Raw genomic sequence first — 26,750 nt, forward strand, 5'->3', positions numbered from 1 at the left:
GGTGTCCATGCAGTTTACGGGGTTGGATTTACAGAATGGTGAAGGTCACAAAGCAGTCATGACAATACTGCAAGCTTTCAGGGTTTCGAGCAAAGGGGAGGACCCTATAGCGTATTCACTCCCCTGTTAAAGTGAGGGCGCTCAGCCTCAAGGAAATGTCCATGATAGCCATCCCTATGACAGGGAGGACCTTGTGTCACTAATGACTTTCATCAGTTGGAGTGGTCTCCAAGGCAGCATTGGGGTGAGATTTGTGACTCAAGTCGCCTACCAGCTGCACTGTGCCTCAGTCCAACTCCCTCTCAAGGATGAGTGTGTCTGCCACAATCTGCCCTGTGACCACAGTCATGATCTGATTGGTATCCTTGAAGTGCTAGTGCAGTTACCTCTTCCCTTCAAGGTTAAAAGGGAGCACAGCTCCCAGGTGGTGTCTTTGCAATCACCACACATCCTTTTCCTCAGGGATATCCATAGGTTTCCAAGGCACATTGCGTAAAACATTCAACAGCCTCTATCTAACAGTTGAAACAGCTTTTAACATGGTTCTCTTAACACAGCTTATTATATCACTTTGTAATCACTATTACAATATCCACGGTAATGAGGGCTTGCAAAAAACTAGTGATCCATCATGTTAATAAAATTCCAAGTGGATTGAATACTTCTGGCCAGCTACTACCTAAGCCAGTGATCGCCACCTTTCTCATTTTCTAAAGTCTTTTATTTAAGGGGAACAGAAACATTTGGTATATGAACACAACATGTGGTTTGTGATAGGTTTAGGATGCCATAAACACTAGCATTTTCTAACAAAAGTAAATCTAACACTGTTCTGTTGTGGAGAGTCATGGTACTGGGGAGCTGTTGTTGTTTGTTGAGCAGTCCCACAGTGTCTGGTGGAATTGGTGAACACTCCAAGTTGGTGGCCTGAGTCTAAGATGGCCTGTCCATGGCAGACTGGTGAGATCTCGAGTCTATATAACACCAGTAACCACCAACCGGTTTACTTGGGGCCTTCTCTCCTTCCTGGTTCTTGCTTTCAGGGGACTTGGCCCCACCACTGATACGGGAAATGCCTTATATATATATGTGTGTGTGTGGGAGATAGTGTTACTGTGACCAGTGTACGGGCTAAGCTTGGTATGGATGAACAAAGACAGGAATCAAAATCATAGAATGGTTTGGGCTGGAAGAGACCTTAAAGATCATCCAGTTCCAACCCCCCTGCCATGGGCTGGGACATCCCACCAGACCAGGCTGCCCAATGCCCCATCCAACCTGGTCTTGAACACCTCCAGCGGTGGGGAAGACACAACTTCCCTGGGCAACCTGAGCCAGTGCCTCACCATCTTCATTGTGAAGAATTTCTTTCTAATATCTAATCTAAATTTTCTTCTCTCCAATTTATAGCCCTTCCCCCTTGTCCTCTCACTACATGCTTTTGTAAAGAATAAAGCGTTTAATCTGAACAGGCCCACGTGAAATCCAGGGAAGAGCACGTGAACAGAAGTGTTGCATGATTTGGCTTAGAGGTGAATGTGGGACAAAAGCTGTCTTTCCCACTACAATTTTGACAGTGAGGTCGGCTAACTCCTGTTTCTACGCCTGCATCCTTGAACTACGTCCTTTTGAATGGGCTTTTATCAACTGGAATAGAGGAGCTTCATCTACATTATCACACTGAATTTTGACTTGACATGACCAAGTTGGCAAAACTGTGGGTGGAGATGTTCTCTTGTTACCTCCTATCTAATTCAGACCATTATCATTCATTGCCCATGTACAACTGAGACGGCAGAAGCTATCTCATTCACTGTGTGGAACTGGGCAGTAATTTCCTGGTGTGTCTGGGTGTTTGATACACCAAGTAGTATTTGCGTTGAGTATATTTTAAGCAGTGATCATCCATACTCCATTTGAAATTGTGCTAACCAGTGCCCCATGGGACACTAGTGCAGGGAAAGGTACTGCTTATATCCCATGCTCCTGGGCCCTGGTTGAAATTCTTAGTTAGACTTCTCCTATACGGAATTAGCATCTAGTTTGTCCCAGCTCTATGCTATATGGATGTAATTTTGTTGGTGTAGCGCTCAGACACTGGTTATATCATGACTCATGTTTGAACTAGTTTTCCATATAATTCTGAGGGCTGTTGATACATTTTATCCCCTGGGCTAAAAGCATGAGAAGATTGCCAGTGGCTTTTGGTTGGAGTATACAAGCTGTTACCAAGGTGAGATTCATTATTTTACCAATGGATGTCCCTATGGATCACAAATGGAACTTGCACAAATGGAAATGCACAAGCTCAAGTAGGAAAGTCAGGATTTTCCTGCTAAGGTTTTATAATACTGGAAAACTGTTTAAGAAGGAGGAATTCCTAATACAGGAAGACTTTATTTACCAATCTCTTCACAAAAGTTTTTTTTAATTCTTTGCATTTCATCAGGCTGAAAGCCCTGAGAAGCGCAAACTAGGAGCTGGCCTCTAATTCAGCTGTCCTTATTATATAGGCAAGTGGTTGCCCAGGTTAACTCTAAGTAACAAAAATCACCATACAATATTTTTTCCCTGAAAATTCAAATGAAATATATTGATTTCATAAAATGCAGCTCATTTCCCAGTACACATCACTGGTTACTGAACCACTGATAACTCAATAATGATAACTGGACAAACCTCTGACAGGTCTGCAGGTATTATGACAAATCTGCAAACCACTCTATAACCAAAACTGTGTTTGCTCCTCTGTTGGCCTGTGGTGCCCAGAAGGCACAAATCAACAGAGTGGACTGAAGCAAGACATTCAAGTGATAACAGGCCCTGTGCTGTCCTGATGAATTGCCTGAGTTTGGTCCTCTTTCAAAATCAAGCTCTTCTGCCCACTGAAAGCTGCATTTGTACTGAGAAGGGAACACAACATCTAATGTGTCCTAGCATTTACATCGATCAGCATCAGTATAAGATCTCTCAGTGTTACCTGGTTTATGACGTGTTTTTCCAGTATATGGATGAATTACAGGTGAAAAGATTTTATTTATTAACTTTTTTACTCTCATATTCATCACTTATGGGATCTAGTTGTCTTTCTTTTAGAACAGTACTGCATGGGTAGTTTGGGGAAAGCCTGAGAACACAGAGGTCTTTGGAAGCCAAGAGTATCCTTCCCAAGCTGTTCACTGGGAAGACAAATAAAAGCTACGTGAAGGGAGCAAAGCAAGTGGCAGATCATGGAACGAGGCTGCTGAAGTACTTTACCTACTGCTGGCAGACATTGGTATGATCTGTGACAAATAAATTGTTCATAGTATAAATACTTCCCTTTCACAATACACTGCAGGGTTTGTTGTTTTGGTCTGGGTTTTTTTAATCTGCAAGTAGGAGCTCCTTTAAAATACTTAATTCTCATTTGAAACTACTCAAAAATGACACTTGAAATGATTATTTGGAAAGAAAAAAATTCTGACCATGTCTTTCAAGTACATTTTGCTGCCTTTTTAAGTCTCTTAGAAAAAGCACATGTAATTTTTAATGCTGCAGTTTGCTTATGAGGGAATTCTTTGTTCACTGGCAAAATACATCCAAAAAGCCATGAAATGCCTAATACAAACTAGGAAGAAAAGATTCTTTTACACATATTACCTTAGTGGTCCGAGGGCTGAGCAAAACTTGTAGAAGCAAGTTCCCTGGGGAATGCCATTGCCATGCATAATTTCCTATAACTGTCATCAGTGAAGGCCTGTCCAATTCAGTGATCCCAGAAAGGAAATCTTGGCATTCAGCATAGTGGAAAATGCAAGGATAAGTCAAGGAGAGAGGCTTTATCCATGTGCTTTTCTCACTATCTCTATGGCATACTAAAACAAACAAACAAACAAACAAACAGTTCCAAATGTTTAAAGAGAAAGAACCCCCTTCTGGAGCTGGCAGACGTGAGAGACTGCTGCCTGCAGGCACCGGAGGACACGGAACAGGCTGTTCCAGTTTGAAATACTCAGTGCTGCCCATGCAGCTTTCTAATGAGATTGTTATTCCCTAAAGCAAAATTTAGGTATTACTCTGGGGGAGTGAGACATAAAGGCAGCTCCATCCCCGGATGAAAAGCACCAGTAGACAGCATCCTGCCTCCCCTAGTTGCCCTCAGACGCAGAAGAAAGTCCAACCAGCTGACTCCTGTCCAGACTTTACCCCATCAGAACCTGGTACTTGGCCCTTTACTTTCCCTTCCCAGATTCCCCAGCCTGGGAGACAAAGGAAATCAAGTAGGGACTGAAGGGGTGAGGAAGGCTCCTTCTTGCAGAGGACTGCAGGAAGGTTTCAGAGATATGGAGAAGCTAGTCCAAGAAGAGGGTGGAGCAGAGGAGGGTAGACCAATAAAACCTTACTGCATTCTCTCACTGTTTGCCCTCAGCCAGTCGCCTATAAAATAAATTGCACCTCCCTGTTCTTGCAAAACCACTGCTTTGCTACTTCCTACTTCGTTTTCTTTCAAGGCTGCTTTCCTGTTCAGTCACCCTCTTACCACCACCCCATCCAGAGCAGAGGGCTGTAGCAAAAGTGCATTTTGCTATCTAAGGTACCTTTCTGGTTGCAAAATTCTGTGTTCCTGTGGCTAAAAACTCTAGACACATTCCTGCTTCTTCCTGTGCTACTTCAGTTGTGTCTCAGGAAATATTTTCTAGGTTTGAAGCTTATTCCAGTTGCTGTTACCCTTTCTTATTGCAGGATAATGCCATCTGTCTGTAATCATCTTTCATCCCCTGGCAGTCTATTTATGGATTGTACAAACACTTCCCACTGCGAAGAGGACCTGGTAAAGAGAAAGGCAGCATAGAGACAGAGGAGTGCAATGTTACAAACAACAGGACTAAGTAATCCTGCATCTGCTTCTTCCGTGTTCAATGCATCAAAATACAGAATAAAGAGATGAAGCTATTTGAAAGGCATCTGCCTTCACTCTCTCCACTTTTGTAACCACAGCTACTGTAAACTGCAGTAAGACACAATTTCTTTGTATCGAGAAATGTTTATAAAAATTGTATAGCTGAACTTCTTGAACCTCACTGTGTTCACACAACTCCTGCTCTGAATTCATGCTTGCCCTTGCCTAACATCTTATAACTATCACTCACCATCTCTGTAAGTTAAAGCTTCATGGGATAAACGCTGGTACTTCTGCAGCCAGTGACTACCTACTACATCCAAACCACCTTGGATTTTTGTTACCAATTATTTGTCACCCTTTGTTAAATGCACCCTCTCCTACAGTGAAAAACACATGACTGCTGAAGAGCCACACAGCAGTTGTGGCTCTTATTGTGTACACACAGTACAATAATTAAAAAATTAATACATTATGAAGAAGCAACCTCCCAGTACCTGAGGGGGCTACAAGAAAGCTGGGGAGGGACTGTTTACAAAGACTTGTGGTGATAGGATGAGAGGGAATGGCTATAAACTGGAGAGAGGCTGATTTAGACTAGACATAAGGAAGAAATTCTTCACTATGAGTGGTGAGGCACTGGCCCAGGTTGCCCAGGGAAGCTATGGACATCCCATCCCTGGAGGTGTTCAAGGCCAGGTTGGATGGGGCCTTGGGCAGCCTGATCTGGTAGGACGTGTCCCTGTCTATCACAGGGGGGTTGGAACTGGATGATCTTTAAGGTCCCTTCCAACCCTAGCTATTCTATGATTCGATGAGAAAAGAAATGTACCGATATTTTTTACAAATGTGGGCACTTGGTTTAAAGCATTTTCTCCCTTTGATTTTATTTATTCTTAAGAGGTAGCATGAGCCAGGATTCACAAGTAAAGAAATGCTGCCATGAGAATCCTAAACATTGTGGGTACCAGCATGAAGTTTACTTTTGACTGGTGTCATCTGATGAGGGAATCCAGACCCAGATACAAACAGTAACAAGATAGAAACCAAAATCAAAACACAGGTAGTAACAGGATAGCAGGAACTTGGCATACAAAAAGAGGATCTTTTTACAATGTGCAGGTGCATGAGAATCTGCACATAGTAAAGATAATCTGTCACTTTTTAATGAAGAAGGTAGTTAATCTCATGTCAGCTTAAAACAATAAAACTTGAATGAAGTCAAGAAAATTTGTATCCTTAACACACAGTAGGGCACTTAAGTACTAAAAATCATGTCTACAGGAGAAGATCTTAGATGTAAATAAAGCACCTCCTGCTAACTGGATATTTAAGTGGAAGGTAGGCATGCACATACTATGAAATCATAATAAAGCAATAAGAAAAGTGATTGCACCTTATATCTTTGTTTGAATGTGGATATACACCTTGTAATCAAAATGACCGGGTGTGCTGGCTGTGTTAAATGCTTTGCACCCTGTTCTGATCAGAACTGAATAAATACAAATATCTCAGCTCTGTTAATTGGACTTACGCACACCAGGTAAAGAACCCAGTTTTGGAGGCAACGCATCTTTATTTTTTCCTTTTTCCGCTAAAACCACGTGACTAATGCTGACAGAACCTATTTTGCTCTCCACAGTTTGCCTGACTACAGGAATGCTGTTACAATCAAGCTGCCTTTAAAAGAATCAATACCTCACTCTGGATCACCCCTCACATCATCAGCTCGTAACAGGCTTATGGCCTGTGTGGGTTATGAAGCAATTGCTGTAAAAATAACAGTGCTAGGAATTTTATAATTTATCATATTTTGTTTAAGTGGTTAAAAATAACTTCCTAGAGGACTGTCCTTCCTGGTAGGTGTGTCCATTCAGAGTGTCACAGATGAGGTCACTCTAAAGTAGCTCTTCAGCAAATATTGTCCAAAAGTACAAAATTTGTACTTTGGACAAACAAATGCAAGTCTGGAAACTGAAATCTATAAGACTGAGTGCTTTGAAGGGAAGGGAAACAAAACAACATTTTAACACCTTTTCAGTAGTGGTTAATGTTACGATTGCTTTCTTACATTCATACAAAACAAACAGTGCAGTTCACAGTTGAAGACTCCTGAAATGTACAGATATTTAATTAGCTAGCTTTTGATACTACCCTATGATGTATTTCCTTCCAAGCAGACTGGAACAAAACAGAAGAACAGTTCCCAGATTTAGAATAAAAGGCATTTTTCTCACAACAGGCTGTTGAAACTGAAATAAGATGGACAAGTAGGAGGAAGCCAAATATGGAGGAATACATGTCATAGAACATTGAAACTAGTGTGTGGGAAGAGGTTGGCCTTCAAGTGTGGAAGAAAACAGGAAAACATCATGCTGACATTGTTGTCCAAAAGTCGGATTCGTTACCTGGCATGCAAATAGACAACCTCACGCACCAAGTTCAGACATTGTTCTTATTACAGTTTTGCAAGTTTGGGTGCTCAGTGGCTTTTCCACAAACCAAGAACACCTGACAGGAGTGTCTGTGCTCAATTTATTACAAAAGCTACAGGTGATTGCATCATACAAGTTCTCTACTAGGCGTGTGCAGTGCATAGGGGGCCTGCTTCTGGGGGTGGGGGTTTTATGTTCCTCTACCAAATGGGCAATCTTGAAGACAAGGCCTGATTTAATATGTCCTGCTTTGGTCCAGATGTCCAAGACATTCCTTACATCAGATTATGAGTGTTCTGATCTTTTACTTAGTGCAAGTTCTGCTGACTGCTTATCAAGATGTTTAGAACAGTATATTCTTTTTACAACTCCATCATGGCCCAAAAAGCACCATGTAAATTTATGTACAATTAGACAGACACAAAACCCACCCAATTTCAAAAGAGGGCTTTCTCTTCCTAATTAAAACAGATGCTATTCCCTCTCAGAAGGAATGACAATACTGATACTCTCATTTGTAAAAATACTCTTGCATCAATAATTTTGAAGAGCAGTAGCAACCGAGCCCTAGTTTAAGATCAAATTTGCTGTGGGGGTGTGGAGTGTTCATGGCTGGTCATGTACATGGAGTGGGCTGTTTTCTTTTGCATTTAGATATTTGCTTTAGGAATGAATTGTAAGGATGAGAAAGTTTATTCAGAAGGATTTAATGTGTTAAAGTGCATTAAGGCTAATCTGCTGCCCGGCAGAGGCTGAATGCAGAATATGGGGTGCATAGGCTGATGGTGATGCTCTTGCAGTCTGAATGTGGGACCAGGCATATGCACATGGAAGCAGTGGGAGGGAAGAAAGAAAAGGGACAATGGACATATCAGCACAGATTCACAAGAGCAGCACTTTGGAAAGGCTGTATTCCCATCAGCTCCCTCCCTATTAAATCCCATTGACATGACAGGCCTCCAAATCTAGAGGCAGTGCTCAAGTTCATTGCATTTCCTCCTGCCTCTCATTTTAACATATATATGAATTATCAAGCCTCATAAGCCTGCATTGCTTAACTTCCGTAACTGAGCTACCATCTATTAGCAGTCAATATGCATGAATTCATAGAATTTCACTCACTTGTTGCTTTCTGTGTTCATTCACCAACTATGATCATACTGCTTTAACTGCATAGCAATTCTAGCTTCGATTCCAGTATGACACTGTCATTAAAGGTGCTTGAGCTAGTTATGCTGATGCTGGATTCACACTGTAGCTGAAAATGAGCCAGTCACTAGTTCTGTAGTTGAAAGATGCATACAGGAAGATTTCAGACTAATGCAGGTGTCTTTCTCTGTCTCAATGGTTGGGGCATCTGTCATTGTATGCTTCCCTCTTTAATGCCCAGCTTCAGCGTTAGGAAATGAAAGGACTGTTTATCATACTGCTTACAACCATATTAGGCAGGTTTGATACTTGTCATCTCACTTTCAGGGCATGTGAAACGATTTACAACACCAAACTTCTTGCACAGTGTTTCTTTCCTCGTCCTTGGATTCCATTCAGTTTGGCCTAGGTAGTGAGTCATGCAGAGCTCGATAATCCATCCTCTGGACAGTTCAGCTGAACCTGCTGTTTGGAAGTGCTTCTCTTCAAACAAATTAAAACCAAAATCAAGTCACCTATAAATTGGAATGTGTCATGAACAATCCTATTCTCTAAATAAATGTGTTGATATCTCTAAATGTACATAGTAGTAGAATTCAAATGTCTTTAAAATATTTATCTGTTCTCTTTTCTGTTCCTTGCTTTTGAAGACACAGTCTCATCGGTCTCATTTGGCTTAGGGTTCTGAGAGTCAAACTTGAACATGGTGACTTGGTTTTTAAAGTTTCCCCATTTAGATGGTAAGAGAGCATTATTAGACCAAAAATTCTGAGTCAAGACAAGTTTCTGAGGGAACAGAAGGTCCCTTGTCTGCAAAGTTACCCTCTGTCATCAGACCAGATGATTCTCTGTCTGTCAAGCTGGAGAGGTGTAAAAACGAGAAAAACAAGTGAAAGGGAGGGATCATAAAACCAAGATACAATAAATATTAGAAAAGGAAAGCTTTAAAGAAAACTTCAATTAAGTCTGGAATGCAAAGATTGAGAAGAGTAAGTAAGGCTCACCCTACACCTGAGCTTCTCTCCGATGAAAGCCTCAGATTGCATGCAGACGGAATTGTAAGTGAACTAGGTTTCAGGTGCTCTGAAAATAGGGGATATAATGACACAGTGCAAAGAAGCAGCTAAGACAGATCAGTAGAAGTATGTTCCAGATGGCAAAATGGAAATATCTTTGTTATTAGAGACCTTGCATGCCAGAAATGGAGTTTTTCATTGCAGTTCTCTGTAAAAATGAGAAGAGTTACATTCTAAAAATGATTAGCCAGACCGATTGGACTGTCACGGCTCACTTACACTAATAAATTAAAAACTCCTAGAGAAGTTCCTGGGCACTGAGACAAACTACCATGGGAATGGTGCACACCTATGCTAGTAAATTCTAATGACCAAAACTAGGTGGCTACATGGTAAGAGAGAGAGGGACAAAAACTGGAGTTCTTGTAGTCAGACCATGTTCTGAAGGGACAGCATGAAAGGTCCCTTCCAACCCAAACTATTCTATGCTTCTATGAAAAAAAAAAAGTATAAATTTTTTTTTACAACTGTGGGCACTTCGTTTAAAGCATTTTCTCCTTTGATTTTATTTATTCTGAAGAGGTAACATGAGCCAGGATTCACAAGTAAAGAAATGCTTCTGCGAGAATCCTAAACCTTGTGGATAGCAGGAAGAGGCTTACTTTTGACTGTTGTCATCTGATGAGGGAATCCAGATCCAGGTAAAAAGTACGTATTGCAAATGGTTCCTTGGATGTCCTAACTCCCAAACCACACCCATGAAATATTTGCAAGTGTGCTAGCTGGCAACTGTCAAAATCATGTCAAAGAACATATTACTCATTTCTAGCATAAATTATCGCATTCCTGTTTCCAGTTCTATTTAGTTTATTAGCATCCCAGAATCTCTGCTTTAAGTACACACAGAAAAATGTAATGGTTCATTTAAGAAAATGGAAATTAGTACAAGTAAAAACTTGCTGACTGGTAGACAGAATCCAATTATTTTTCTCAAAGCACTGATTTTTACTTAGAAATCGAGATGATCTGTTTTCCAATATTGCCACCACTCATCATGGACTGGAAAGCAGCTTCAAGGGAAATAATGAAAAAAGTTAGTGCCAAGCAAAATGTGCCAAGTAACTTTTTAAAATAAACAAACAAAAAAAATGGTAGAAGCAAATGTATGAAACAGCTCCTCAAAAAGGAGCTCATGTTTTGGACGTAAACACTTTTATCCTTAATGACATGCTAAATTAGGAAGGAAAAGTAAAAAGCTAGTCTGTAATGAACTGCTAAGGCAATTCTGTGTAATAACTGAAAAAAGTTATTTGCAAGCAACCATTTGGCCCTCTATAAGTTAATGATTACATTTGCTGCTTTTGTGATATGCCATACAAACACAACAGAAAGACAAAGCGTGACTGGAAAGCCTACAAATGCTGTGGGTTTCACAAGCCTTTGTAAAAGAAAAAAGGTTTATAAATACTCTATGTAGTACAATAAATGCAAGAAGCTGGCACAAAAGAATGTGTCTTTGAGTAAACAATACATGAAATATGACTGCTGTATTTAATCAAATTCCTTCAAAATACACATGTATGCTGGTAAGTAGCAATGACTGAAATAAATTTAAATCTGTAAGATTTGTCTATCCCTTAATTCTTCCAGTCTTGTGGGACTAAAGACTGAATGGACTATATCATACTCTTCCCTGTTATTTGAAAAGGAAGCATTCTTACAGAACATCTTGAATCACCTGGCTCTCTAGCTTTGTCTCACAGGAATCACAAGACCCCCTTAGTTTTTATATTTTCTTTGTTAATGATTTTCTGAACAGGCTACTTTGTTCCTTTAAAAGAAATTTGTTTTTCATTAGTTTGGCAACCTCTAATATGCTTTTCCTTTTACTGTGTGTACTTTTCAATTTATTTTTTGGTAGGAAATCCAATAACAAGTACTGTTAGTGGTTTTTTTAAAGTATAAGTTCAAGTTCTAAGAAATGAACCTTAAACCTCTAAAATCAGATTATCACCAGCTTTTAAGGCAGCAGTTCAACAATTAATTCTCTCTCAATTGTAAAACAAACTACTCACAATTCACATAAACACTTCTTTTGACATAAAATGATCTTCTCACAGAACATTTACCTTGTGGAAAAACCTATACATTTTACTATAATATAAAAATCATGTTTTAGATAAAATAGAAAATAGGAGTTGGCAAACGAAACAAAAGAGGTAGTTAACCTCTACTGTTATTGTCATAATCCAATTGTTATTCTTAGAAAATGATGTAAAAATCTTACCACCAATGTTTGCTAAGCCATCTACCACGGTTTCTCTGACCTGCCAATGCAAACAAGTCCTTTTAGCTTCCTTCAAACAAGGTCAACATTTCTTTGAAAGATACCACAAAACTGCCACAGAAACTACCAAATCTAAAGAATTCTCTTGCTCCAGTGGGCAGAGCTCTGTTGAGGCCAGATTCTTTCATCAAGAGAGGAATGAGTACTTTCTGATTAACATGCAGGCAATTTAACTCTTCAGTCATAACCAAAACATCCCTACGTCTGCCAACATTTCACATCTCAGGATTTTCCTCAGAAAATTTACTGATCACCTGAAGAATCAAGAACTACAGACAGTCCACAGGGAAGGGATAGGTAAAACATCTACCCCTCACAAAATAATAAATAGTGATTTTAAAGCTTGAAACAAAATTTGAGACAAGACCCCCAAAAGCATTTAGGACACCAATTAATCACATATTTTTGATGGTCTGATGCCTTCAGTAAAAAACAACTTACAGCCTATGCTAAAAGAATGAATACAGATATCAGCAGTGTGCAATTAGAAAAGTCTGTCATACTACAATCACACCATCCTCATCAGGTACCTACTAAAACAGTGCTACCTGGTAAGCTTTCAATTATATTTAAACATACTTAAAGTCTGTTTAAATCTGAAGCATGGTAAGAAAGCCAAGGACAAAGAAATTGGAGTTTCTGTAGTCAGACCATGATTTGAGGAGACAGCAAAGGCCATAGATAACTATTAAAGCTCTTACTTTCAGTTTACCCTCTTGGATCCACTGACAGAGTTGTAATACGCTCGCTTCTTGTTTATCCATATAGTTCAACACTAAGAATCTTTCTCTGTGAAAGAAAAGAATGAGCCTTCATTTAAGAAACATGGTAAGCATATTTTGAATCCTTTACAAATCTTCTCAGAAAATAGTATTATCAGAACTGAAGAGCTGTGAAGTACTAATTACAACGAGACATAGCTCAGAGCTTTGCCAGCTTGTCGAGACAGCTTCCTGCAGCGGGAGCTTGACAGTAACACTGGTCTTAGACAAGTAACTCCGTTCAAGTATCAGAGAGGAGAGTAATAAAAATCAAGTATTACTAGAATAAGCAAACATCCACAAAATAAGAGTAAGCAAATTCCTGTTCTTTTTGTTTTGTGCTATGGAGAATAACTAATAGACCTGTAACTTGATGTGGAGTACAAATTAACATTCAGCCCTCCCAAAATTTTGCATATACTGCTGTCACAGTTGTCTATAGCAATCAAGAGAAAGTGAAACTATCATCAAAAATTATAATTAGTTGTAGCAATATACTGCCTAAATTTTCCAATGCCTTCTACTACGCATGGCATATTTTAGTACTTTTATCGATTTTTTTAAAGCTGCAGAACAGTAATAGGGACAAGAAAAGAATTTTAATTAGAAGTGATCAATTTGTTTGCACAGAAATCAAAAGTTTACCCAACTTTCTGTAAGGCAATGAATGAAAAATCTCCTAAGACTTCACTCCTACTCTCTGCCTTAGCTCCAGCTGACAGAAGATTCAGCAATTCCTAGAGTCATAATAAGATGTTTCACATCTGTCACACCTACAGTCTCATTATTTAATAAAACCCCCAAACACGAAAATTGTTCATTTCATTATAATCACTGCATCAGCTGCATCTTTACTTTAAAAATATTTGATTTTCTCTCTACTTGAATGACTACATTTGGAGAAAAGGCACTCTGCGAAACATCTGAGAACAGAACCATGGCAACACCTTCCTTCACGCTGAAGAATCTGCAAGAGATTCTAAAACTAAATCAAGCAACCACAAACAAAGCATAACAACAGACAACTATGTTAATATGTAACAACATCCTTTCCCATTTTTTATGCTGATACAGACAAATGCAAGAGAAAGGATTTACTAGCATTACAATCATAGCTTCCTTTTTCATATGGCAGCAATCTGTTTTGGTTACACATGCCTATTGAAGATCTAGAGACTAACTTCCAAGCATCAGTCATGGCACCACACACAAAATCTACCTGAAACATGGTCACAAGTTCTGGAGGAGAAATGTACCTTGTGATATTCCTTTCCTTCTGTATTTTTTCTATGTCAGGAGGCAGCGGAGGAGGATAAGGCACATCTTTGTTATACTGAGAAATCTGTCCGCACAGGATGATATGGCTGTTCTGATTCATCTGTTTGAGATAGCACAAAGTAATAAAAATTACATTCCTTGCTCTCAGAAGCTACATTTCCCAGAGATGCAGTAGATATTGCAAAATTTTCACACAGGTATCCTTATTTAGAGCCACATTTCCTAGAAAAGAGTGGGAGAATTGCAGGCAGTCCCATTCAATCTATGAAAATATCCAAATAGATAAATGCATGGAAAAAGTGGAAAAATAAATGCTTTATCAGTCTACGTATTACTTAAAAAGGCATTAAACACGAAGACTACAAGAAACAGTTATCTTACTGTGTGCCATTTTAGTCAGGATAAGAGGGGTAACAAGACAAATAAGTCTGATACAGCTGTTGGATACATTTGCAATTTAGATCTCCCACAGATGGCATTACTACCAACCCCTCTCTGCCACAAGACAGCGCAGTTTCATGATAATACTGAAGAAAGCTGGTCAACAGCCTTTACAGAGGCCCAGCAGAGCTGATCTTTTGTGAAGCCAGAAAACTAAAGCTGACAAAAGACAAGATTACTATACTGACAGATAGGTTTTTAGAATATTAGCAGGTCTCCTGGTCAAAGAGTCAAGAGACAAGAAGCAGAAATTGTGTTTCTATCACTATGCCTCTAGGCTAGTCCAAATGACAGACACCAATTTTAAATATCTGATTTCTCCAGAAGACCAGGATCAGCACCTGGATTAGATTAACAAAGTGGAAAGCCTGCTCTGCTGTATTGCAGGCTGGTCTCCAGCATGAATTAATTCAAGGCTCAGTATGCAGACATTGGAGAATGACTAGAATAAACTCAACAGCTGGTATAATCACCTGACTTATAACCGTGTCACTGATGTCTCCACCAACATTGTCAAAGTAAACATCCACACCAGTGGGGCAGAGTTCACGTAGCTGCTCTGCCACGTTCCCCTTCTTGTAATTGATAGCAGCATCAAACCCCATTTCTTGGACCAAAATGGAGCACTTTTCATCTGTACCAGCAATCCCCACCACTCTAGAGCAGCCCTCCAGGCGACCAATCTGTAGATGCACAGTTGACAAATGAAAAAACCAAAACAATACATAGAACTCAGACCGTTCATCTGCAGAAAAGTATCACTGGGAGGAAGCGGGCGTTAAGGGGTGTTACAGTTATCTCCCATCCCACTAAACAGCAGGCAACAAAGTACAGCACACAGTCTCATCTTATGTGACACAATCGCCTCTTGTTACTCCCTCCTCACACCTAGAGAGGGGGCAGGTACAATCAAAATCCACCATCTTTCCAAACTCACTGACTCTAGGAGGTTTAGTCTGTGGAATCAGCAATGACTAGCAGTACCCGAGAGCCAAATATAGAATAAAATCACCATCTGCAAAGTACTGCAACAGAGCTAATAAAAGGCCAAGAAGTTTGGGCAATAATCGATTTAAATACATTCTCCATAAATTCACTTATCAATTGTTTTTCCATAGCTTCTCTTTATCAGTAAGTCATAAGCTTGCTTAATAGCTATTGTGTTTGCATGTACGTATGAAAATATTTGTAAATATGCATATACACACACAAACACACTACAACAGGTTCTGCAAAGCTGAGGAGGATAAAAGGGCTGTAAATGTCAAAAACAAAGGATGTCATGGAACACAACGCGAAGTAGGGCTTAGCAAATTTTTTTTACTGATACTTTTCTATTACAGAAAAAACCTGAAGTTGCCAGCCAACTCAAAGACTGTGTTCAAGTGGCAGACGACTATGTAAACATATAGCAAATACATGTATTTATACCATCTACTACTATATGTTAGTGACAAGCAAACACCTTAGGCTGTTTTGGACTACCACAGTTTAACGAAACTTATGTTTCACACCTAAAACCTTTCTTCATGAGAGTGTGAGCCAAACTTGTGAATGTGGCCCTTCCCATGGATTTAAACCTGCTCACATTTATAATGATTTTATCCATACATTTACTAAACTTGGTAAGAGAGTATGGTTGTATGTCTTAAGCCTACCTGGCCCGCCAAAGAGCCGCAAGCACCAGCTGCTCCACTCACCACCATTGTTTGATTTGCACCCACAGTCACATGTCCTTTCTCCCTTATACCTAACAGTGCCGTCAGTCCTGTGATGCCAGCTGCACCAAGAAAGTAGGAAAGGCGTCCATTTACAAGCTGTGGAACAAGCTACAAAACAGAAATGCATGATGGTGTTTATTTCTTTTTAAGGTGAGGTTTTGCCCTTTGCTATTTGATTGAGCATATAAGATTAAGTCAGGATATTTACCAGGCAATGTATTATAAAATTGCTAGGGATAAACCATCCATAAACTAGTTCTACTAAACTATAAAAAAAAGCTATCCATAAATTAGTTCAAGTTTATATAAAAGGAAGCAATCATTTTATTTCCAAAGTTTTTAAACAAAGTCACTCATAAAACTTAAATTATGGAAGTGTCAAACAGCACAGCTGGGAGATAAGAAGTTTCCAGCAATGTTGAACTACTCTTACGTTAGAACAAAAGAATAAATAGCACTGTTTCATCAAACACTCTGATTGCAGATCAGTGGCAAAGGGTCCTAAAGAAAGGAGTTAATTGGAAGGAGTTTATTGTAAAGTATGATTCCTAAATCACAATAATTTTCTGTGTTACATGAGGATGATGAGCACAACTTCCCTAATGCACCATTACCACTCCACTTTCAATTTAATATCAAACACCCTTTTTTTGTATGGATGTAAAATCTCAAGTAAAAGCTTTCATTAACATAAGTCAGTGAAATAAATAGAATTAAAATTTATCTAAAGCCTTTTACATCTATGACTACACTCTCATGGATCAAAAGTTCTACTAGAATTAGAACAATTACCAGAATTAGTTAACAGAAGCAGCTTCAGAGAAATTTATTAGAAATCCAACAACTGAAACAAAACTGGCACATCTGGTAACCAGAGTAATTTATATTTTTCTTTGTTACGGAAATACAGAAACTGATACAGATTCTGCCACCTGTGAGTTGATCTGCCTTTTAAGAACTGGTTGCTCCGATAACATTGGCTTATTTTTGACTAAGAATTATCATTGCTGCTATTTAAAAAAAAAAATTAAAAAAAAAGGTTTAGTAAAAGAAAATAGTGACAAACTGGGCTTTGCACTTACATTACCTTTTGTAGCAAGCTTCCATCTAGAATTGCCACTGTCTGCCAGGGCCAATTGAAGGAGACTACAAAATCTCCTTTAGCAAGGTTATCATGCTTGCTCTCCTCCACAACCCCAACGCCTCCACCATCAGCAACTTCAGACAGCTGCCACGGCAGGAGGTAATCTGAGCCAGTATCCTCATTCATTCGGCAGCGCTGAAAGACAAAACTTTAATGAAAGGCTCTGGCAGGATACAGTGTTTGTTTATGAGTTCAATTGAAGTTAGGGATGTTTAAAGCTTCAAACACATAAGGCTAATCAAAAATCTCTCAATAAGCCCCAAATATTCACCATCTTTTCTCAGTTCCCTTCTTGCCTGCTCAGTACAAAGGGAGAATTGACCATTCTGATCTCCTCCAGAAGTGTTACCAAAGCCAAGCCATTCTATAGACACTGCCCCAAAATCAGCCATGCAACCAAAGACACTTGGCTTGAGTCTGATGAGAATCCTATAAATGCCATTCCTTAACTGGATGAATCATAGAAACATAGGATTGAAAAAACATCCACAAGTCATTTAGTCCACACCTACGTATTGAAGAACAATCAAACATACGAGTATGTAGACCATCCCTGACAGAGATCCGTTTAACGAAACATGTTGAAATCTGAGGTCTTTTCTTCATATCACACCCCGTAGCCTGAGTTAGTGCTTCAGGATTCTTAAACTTTCCTTTAATTCCCAAGCTAAGCCCACTTCCCTGAAACTAAGATTGTTTCTTTTCTACTGTCTCCATTTACGCAGGGAACAAATGATCAGAATTCTCTTTATAGCAAATATTTACATACTAGCAGGCTAAGCCTGCCTGGTTCCCTCCCAACCTTCGCTTCCATTTCAACCCACAACTCGTCCAACCACAGCATTTCTACAGTTTTGCACAATTAGGTGCAAGTGCTGGTTATGGCTTCACTAATTCTCTCTGTTTCTGTTGTTTACGAAGTATTGACACATTTTTGTCCTGCCATCATTCACTTGAGGAGAAAATCTGATTTTCATTTGTAAACAAAACTGGTAATAGCTAAATAACATTTAACTTGAATGATTTATGTGTTTTGTCAAGAACTTTTTTTGCCTGATCTTGTCCCCCCCCTGCTCCATCATGAAATATCCTTCCTACTCTACCCACACTCCCCTCAACTGAAGAATATGTCCTTCAACATCAAAAAAAACCCAAACATCATTATAAATGCATTTTAAAAAGGTAAAGTTCAGAAAAAGCTCATAAAACCAAATCTGGAATGGTATACCTGGGTGCTCAGTGTCTTCCTGGTCCTATAAAATCATATCCTATGTATATCACAGGCACATTAAAGCCAAATTCCTTCCCAGTGTAACTCAATCAACAGAATTACTAAGTTTTGCTAGAGATACATTTGTCCTATAATTGGTAACTTTGGTTTTTCATAGAATCAAGAATCATAGAATGGTTTGGGTTAAAAGGGACCTTAAAGCCCCTCCACTTCCAACCCCCCTGCCATGGGCAGGGACACCTTCCAGTGGATCAGGTTGCTCAAAGCCCCATCCAACCTGGCCTTGAATACCTCCAGAGATGGGGCAGCCACAGCCTCCTGGGCAACCTGCTCCAGTGCCTCACCACACTCACAGTAAAATTTCTTCCTAATATCTAACCTAAATCTCCCCTATTTCAGCTCAAACATCATGACAGGTACAGAGCTGAAGACATTTTAAAAAATGAATTCCAGGTTAGCTTCAAGTCCATCACTTACCATGTAAGGGTCCACAGAGAGATAAAGGGTTCTAACACGCACTTGTCCTGCTTGGATCATATCTGGTATTGTACTTTGTTCCAGTCGGAAGTTTTCAGCCACTGGCACTCCATTCTTACCTAGAATTATTTTGGAATCAAACCAATAAGTGAGTCAATACAGAGCTTCCCTTGATTAACAGGAGGGCTTTTTTTTAAGGTAAACGTTTTTAAGTAAGGTTATATCTTTACTCAGATATAAAATTACCAACTAACTTTCAGATTTTGTCCTAGAGACTATGATTTAAATGTGTGCACTGCCACCACCCAAACTGAAGACCCCCTGATCTGCCAGCTTATGCTTACCTGGGCCAGTTTAGGCACTTGCACCGACTGAATTTCCACGCTGTTTGCTGCACATAATTTCTATGAACAATTAGACCAAATGAAAAAAAAAGGGGGGGGAGGAGATGAAGGCTGCTCCCATTCTCTTAAAAAAAAACTTCTATGTACCCTGCGCGCTGAAAAGCCTAACTTTACAAACAAACACATGCATTGGGCCTTCTCTCACATAACAAAACCACTGTGCATTATTTTCATAGTAGGAAATTACCAGAAATTTTAACCAGTTAAGTTTTAAACTCTCACCTTTCAGTGTCTTTTGACACAGTGAGATTGGGGGAATAAAGACCATTGCCACTGTGCATGCACAGGCAGACCTCCTGAAATTAAAGCTTCCCAGAAACACCTATAAAACATATGCCAAGAGCCCCAGAACCGGAAGCTTCATCCTCCAGTTGGTACCACATTCTCCAGTTGATCAGACTGACAACTGGAACCACAGGCACTAAAAGGAGAGAGCCAGATATCCACTTACATCTTAAATTAGAGTCGGCTACTACAGTAGGCTATTGCCGAAACATTTGATTTGCAATAGAAAAGACGTCTTTGCAGGTCACAATTGTATTACCTCCTATGACTATTTTGACATCAAGCAGCATACAATACCCCCAAAAAAACTTAATGCACGCACCTAGGCCTTCTACAACAGACAATTTATAAACTCACTATTCAAAAAATTGTGCTGACACCTGTAACAAGGCAAATGTGTAAGGATGTAAACAAATCCTCAGAAGTATAGTTAAAAAACAAACACTTTGAAATACTGGAGGAAGAAAAGATTCAATATTTACTAAAAGAAACCAAACCCAAACAAAATATTTTAACAAAAATTGTAACAAAATATTTTAATCATCTCTCAAAGTGCAAGAAGAACAAACATCAGAACTAAGAAGTAATGCTTGCTAATCTTTCTTTCAGGATTTTTCATTTATTATGCACTAAGCCTTTTTCCTCACCCAAAAGTATAGAAATCTGTATATACAGACTAAATAAACACACTTCACGACAAACTTTATTTATTGCTGCATGCAGTATTAAGACACAATGTCAGTATCTTAAGTTACTTCTAATCTCACCATTTTTGAGCATTAGTCAACCATCACACAAACACATTGCTCCTTCACAGGAGAAAAATACGTACCAGGGCGTGAATTCAGCACTACTCTCTGTATAATCATCCTTGCTTTTGCAACAACTTTGCACCGGGCTCCTACAAAAGAAACTATTGTTTGAGGTACTGAAATACAGATTGTCTTGAAAAAGAATATGAGGCAGAGGACTTTAATTTGGAAACTAGGGATGAAATACGGGCCTCACCAACTTCAGCATCCATGCCTAAGAATCATATAACAGCATCCTAGAAAAAGTACATTATCATGACTTATCTAACATCTTCATTCTTTGAACACTTAAAAATACAGAACCTTCTGTCTGCACTGTTATAGTGCTTACACTACATTCCTCACAGACCATCACTAAATATCTTTCAGCCTGGAGTGCTGAAAAATATAATTAAAAAGTTATCAGGAGAAAATGGGTATATTCCTGGCCTTTCCCCCTCCTCTAAAACCCACGACTGACTCAAACCAAAATCATCTTGTTCATAAGCCACACAAAGTTTTAACATTTGTTTTTGTTTGCTCTTGAAATGTTACTTATAAGTAAAAACTATTCAAGAGTTATTTTTTTTTCAGTATTTCTATACCTAAGGGTGCTATGAGAAAAAAACAGAAGTAAATCTCACATATTGCATAGTTAGCTTTACATTCCATGTCATTGCTAAGTGCACTTGAGTGAAAATGCTTGTATATTTAGACTAGCTTGGCTGATAACATTTGCATAGCAAAATTATATTCAAGTGGTACAGTTGAATTAGCAATTATCTTAGGATTTGTGCTAATTCAATGAGTTATTTACAAACTGTCAGATGTGCCCAGAGCAATTTAAATACACAGCCATGCTCTAGCAAACAATGTGTGCACATACAGAACTTTGCTTAAGTTTATAACCACTAACAAAACTGCTCTGGGTAGAAATTAATGAGTTAAGTATGCACTGAATATAAACCAACAACGACCTGAGAGCTCATGTGAAATCTGGGCAAATCATTCTTCTATATACTATTCATATTCAGTTCAAAACTACATATGGCATTAAGGGTTTAGAAAACATACATACAAGGTAGAATCACTGCCTTACAGAAAGGCCCACTGTCAAAATTGGTGACTCAGTTTTTGTTATCCTGAGCAAATATAAAAACCCAAACTGAACAAAAGCATTTTTATTGTGCCTAACACATACTTGAAATATCTGCTTTCCATCATAGTACAGAGAAAAAAGTTCTTTTTAAAAAAAAAAAAAAACAAGCAAAAACAAACAAACAAATTACAATATTAGAATAAAGAAAAAGCAATACAGAGTGGTTAAGAAAGCTGAGAGTGGAAGAGGTATACAATGCAAGTTTAGATTACTTATTTGAATGCCTGACATCCTGAAGAAACATAAATGCTATTGATTTCCCCGGTCATTTTCACAGCATTTGGTTGAGAAGCCTGTGTACTAACTCAATTTAAAGATCTTACAGATACCACATGTGGATAGACAGAAAGCAAGGCTAGCAATTGAATTGTCACTCATTCCATGGCAGCTGTCACAGTAAATTACAATACTGGAGATGGACATTTACTTCTAAATATGACTGCGCTTACTCTACACTGGAAGTCAGTGACACCATTATACCAGCAAATGTTTGCACTTTTATCGTAAGAAAAAAAATCAAGTTTTCTTCACGTTATAAACAATATGAAAGTGACTAAAGAAAATAAGTAGAAGCACCATCCTTTACCACCATAAGCCAAGGAAAGCTTCTGGAGAAATAGAACACAATTTTTAGAAGTGAAATAAAGTGGATTTGTATCATATACGTAATCCTTTTTAATATGTGCGTAATGTCAGCGTGAAGGACACTTTTGTCTCTTTTTTTTTTTTTTTAAGAGACCAACTGGAAGCAAAATGCATTACTGTTTTTTAGCTTTTCCAAACCAAAATAACCTGAGTTGGTTTTACTCTTTAAATCAAATGAAGTAAAAATTAATTGCAAGTTTTAAGATCATCATTCTATGCCAAGATCACCTGGCCTATCCTACAAGTAAAACACGAGAATTAAGCAGATGAGCAGTACCTTCAGAGGAAGTATGGTTTAGCCCAGTTCTATTCTTACTCTTTTTTCCTCTTGCCCTTCATTTCCCAGATTTTCAGAGAGACACAAGGCAAGTCCTTTTAAAAAATGTTAAATAAATTCCTTAGCACTAAAATGCTCCAGTTTCTTTGCCCTGGGCTTGGTTCCTAGAACTTCTTGTTTCTCAGGCTGCCCGTAAGTCACTGTTTTCATTTATATCCACTTTTCCAAAACGATCCACCCGCTTCCAAGTTGTTAAAGCCCATGCCAGGTGCAGTCTAGTTAAAAAAAAAGGAAGAGCATGTGGTTTATTCCTTCTGTTTCAGGCCCAGGCAGCATGGAGGAAGAAGGCAATCAATCTAAATGGAGGACAAGCAAGACTGGAAATCTTCTGAAATTGTGGTGTAAAAAATGGCTGGAACAAGAAAGTCAAAGAAATACATTTCAAGGAAGAATGACAAACATGCAGGAAGGAAACATGGGGAGGACTGGCAGTAGGAGTCAGTGAGAACAGAGAAACACAGCAAGAATAGCAGCTTGAAGGTCAGTAAAGCAAGGAAAAGAAATAGAATGGAGAAAGAGACCTGTAGAAACTGAGCACGATAAATGAGGAGATGGAACCAAAGAAATCGAGATAGGAAAGGCTGGGCAAGAAGAAAAAAAAAAAAGGTTACTCTAACTGGCAAGGTGAGGAGAAAGGAAATGGAAAAGCAAATGTAATGGATTAGGCACCAAAACATCCACTGCGCTCCTAAGAAGCTCTATATTTGAAGAACATTAAATTGCAAACTCAATTTCTCGGAAAGCAGAAGCCAGAAACAATGCTGACTGCCATTAATGCAGATAAACACATCCTAAAATAAATACTCTTGTGAACTTAACTAATTTATCCAGATTTCTTAATGTTTCGTGTCTTGTCAGTTCTCTAGTGTGACTGAAAGTCTTCCTATAGTGTTTTCTCCATGTGAATTCTCTGAGACACTATAAGGGCTGTGGGCAGGCTGCAGCAGTCTTTCACTCAAGAACAAAAACATGAAAAAGTTGAAAAAGGAAGACTGATGTTTGGAGCAGGATCTTCATCCAGCCACATGTTTTTGGGGTGTTTTTTTTTGAATATTCCAAGAAACTTAATAACTTTGAGGTTTTTTTATCAAACGTAACTCAATATACAGAGCAAAAGTCCCAGCAAGTATACGTACTCGTTATCTACACACGAAAGGATTGTATCAACTTTACTTTTTCAGATCTAGGTGTCAAAAAAAGCTGAAAGCTCTTAGGTACCACCTCTTGGGTGGTTTTTTTTTCTTAATAGCTGTGTTGTATCGGAGTTATTGAGAATTGTTTAAAAATACCAACACAGAAGGCCTGTTTTTTCTTACACGAATTTTAGGTCAGGAATGAAGTCAAGAACATCGGCTGCTCCCAGAAAGGGAGGAGAATCACTTCAGCAGAAGCAGCACCTGATATTTTTCTGAGAAGCCTGCCACACAACAGCAAACCCAGAGCATACTGATTATCCACTCTCCTAGGCATGACCCAAGACCAAGTTAGAAATCATTGCTGCCAAAGGTGGAAATACTACTGGAGGGAGTCTTGTGGGCAGTTCAACACCAGTTCCAGCAGCTGCAGATCAAACAACATATGGGAGAGATAAGAAGCAACATAGCAGCCCTGACATAGGGGCAGAGGAGGAATCCCAGGGGAGATGACTCCTCCATCCACCCTGGGCTACAGTTGAATCAGGGGACTCTGTAAAGCTGGATTTGCGCTCCTGTTTGGAGACCGGGCAGCCCCAGTGGCCTCTTCAACAACGGAACCTGTGCCCCTGCCTGCCCTGCCACGACAAGGCACCAGTCCCTGAGGAAACAACTCATGGGAATCATAGACTAGTTTGGGTTGGAAGGGACCTTAAAGATCATAGAATCACTAGCTTGGAAAAGACCTCATAGATCATCGAGTCCAACCATTCCTATCTGCCACTAAACCATGTCCATAAGCACCTCGTCTACCCATCTTACAAACACCTCCAGCGATGGGGACTCAACCACTACCCTGATCAGCCTGTGCCAGTGCCTGATGACCCTTTCTGTGAAAATTTTTTTCCTGATATCTAGCCTGAACCTCCCCTGGTGCATTGAGGCCATTCCCCCTTGTCCCATCACCTGTCCCTTGGGAGAAGAGGCCAGGACCCACCTCTCTACAACTTCCTTTCAGGTAGTTGTAGAGAGCAATAAGGTCTCCCCTCAGCCTCCTCTTCTCAAGGCTAAACAACTGAGGGCCCTCAGCCGCTCCTCATAAGACTTGTTCTCCAGCTCCTTTCCCAGCTTTGTTGCACTTCTGTGGACACGCTCCAGAGCCTCAACAACCTTCTTGTAGCGAGGGACCCAAGATCATCCAGTTCCAACCCCCCTGCGATGGGCAGGGGCACCTCCCACTAGATCAGGCCACCCAAGGCCCCACCCAACCTGGCCTTGAACACCTCCAGGGATGGGGTAGCCACAACTTCCGTGGACAACCTGTGCCAGTGCCTCACCACTTTCATGGTGAAGAAATTCCTCCTTATGCCTAGCCTACGCCTGCCCTTCTCTAGTTTACACCCATTGTCCCTCGTCCTGTCACTCCACGCCCTTGTACAAAGTCCGTCGCCCTTAGCAATCACAGCCGGGCGCCTCACGCTCACCTCCCGCCGCCCCGAGCGCTGCAGCACCTCCAAGATGGGGTAAAAGTACCGACCCAGCTCCTTATATAGCCCCGCCCTTTCCGTAGCCCCGCCTACTCCACGACTTCTATAGTCCCGTCCGGCCCCGCTCCTTTCCGTGCCCCCGCCCCTTCAGTTGCCCCGCCCACTCCGTGCCTTGTAGCCCCGCCCAATCCTATAGCCCCGCCCAATCTCATAGCCCCGCCCCCACCGGAGCACCGCCCACAGGCCCTCCCATAGCTCCGCCCCTTGTCCCTTAACCCTCACAGCCCCGCCCCCTATGTCATAGTGCCGCCCATTTCCGCCGCATAGCCCCGCTCCTCACGTAGTTCCGCCCCGTCGCACGTCCTGTAGGCTGTCCCTCCCCTATACGCGCCGCTCATAGCGCTTCCTCAGAGGGCGGCATTTAGAGAGGGGATGGCAGCGAGAGGGGAGGGTGGCAGAGGGGGAGGGTGTCAGTGAGAAGGAAGGGTGACGGAGGGTGACACGGAGAGTGGCAGAGAGGGAGGGTGGCACCGAGAGGTGCTCGCTCCCCGCGTTCCACCGGGTGACGCTTTGCTCGTTCACGCGACGTGAGGCTGCATTCCACAAGTTCCCGTGCAGTGGCTGTCACGCACGGTGTGATGTCGCTCTGCGTCCTTCTGCTGTGCCCGAGCGCGGCGGCAGAGGCTGCGGGGCGAGCAGTATCGATACCAGCGCTCTCCCGGGACCGGGCGCGGGCGCCGGGGCTCCCCGAGTCGCTGCCCCCACGTCCCCTCCTGCTGGAGAGGCAAACCGGGCTGGGAAGCGGCCACCGAGGCCGTGGCAAGCGTTGAGGAGCTTCAACTGGCCGCTTAAAAGACAGGAAAATCCCTTCCAGGCTAATGATTCTTTGTACCCTGCCTCTTGGTAAAGGCAGGCAAAGCCTTTCTGTTGTGGCTTTACCCATAGCACTTTGGTATAGGTCTAAAAATGATTTATTTGTGCTGTTATAATGGTACAATACATGGAATACTTCAAAGTGGAATATTTTGATTTAGACTATAGCACCGCTAAGTTTTGTCTAAGCAGTTGTTGTCTTTGAAAGTTAGACAGAATGTCGCTCTGATAGCACATTTTCTTTAAAACTACTTTTTGGACACTGTTCTTGCTTTGAAAATGATAATGTATTGTTTGAAGTATGATACGTGCTGAATAGACGTCTCTTCTTCTGTAATCACCTCTGTTTGGAATTTTCTTCTATCTTAAAGCCAAGGTCAAGCAGAGAGCTGGAGCCAGCTCCAAATTAGCGAGAGTTTTGACTCTTGCAAAGTTTCATAACATTAAAAGTAGACCTTGGAAAGTAATAGAATATGCACAAGATTTCTGGGGAAATTTATACATATGCATGTACATGGGAAATATATTCTGTAACCAACTTTTCTCTCGTTGCATATGGCCAATGGAGATCACTCCCGCATGTTGCGAGGTCTGATAAAGCATGCTTGCTTTCTAAAACTCCAAAAAGAGTCTTAGAGTTTTACTTGCCAGCATTTTTTGTATCAATAATGTACAAAACTTTCCATTTCACATTAATTGAAGTAACTTAATTGGACTGGGGGAAATCATTGGTCTGGGCAGAAAAAAAAATGAA

General features: G+C 40.3%; 1 protein-coding gene across 2 annotated transcripts; it reads right to left on the reverse strand.

Annotated features, from left to right (window-relative positions):
• Positions 1 to 66: 66 nt before the first annotated feature.
• On the reverse strand, positions 67 to 25,174 carry PTGR2 (prostaglandin reductase 2). Of its 2 annotated transcripts, none has more exons than XM_009563886.2 (10): positions 25,121 to 25,174; positions 20,404 to 20,472; positions 18,883 to 19,001; positions 17,118 to 17,309; positions 15,968 to 16,138; positions 14,783 to 14,992; positions 13,847 to 13,968; positions 12,531 to 12,618; positions 11,770 to 11,809; positions 67 to 10,552 (listed from the first exon to the last, which is right to left on the reverse strand). In XM_009563886.2, exons 2-10 carry the CDS (start codon positions 20,438 to 20,440, stop codon positions 10,488 to 10,490), a joined length of 1,044 nt encoding a protein of 347 aa, XP_009562181.2. In that variant the 5' UTR covers positions 20,441 to 20,472; positions 25,121 to 25,174; the 3' UTR covers positions 67 to 10,487. The 2 variants fall into 2 exon arrangements, with proteins under 2 accessions (XP_009562181.2, XP_053923513.1); XM_054067538.1 differs by lacking the exon at positions 25,121 to 25,174 and adding an exon at positions 22,444 to 22,699.
• Positions 25,175 to 26,750: the final 1,576 nt, after the last annotated feature.

Source organism: Cuculus canorus, chromosome 5, assembly GCF_017976375.1.
Source record: "Cuculus canorus isolate bCucCan1 chromosome 5, bCucCan1.pri, whole genome shotgun sequence".
Taxonomy (NCBI): Eukaryota; Metazoa; Chordata; class Aves; order Cuculiformes; family Cuculidae; genus Cuculus; species Cuculus canorus.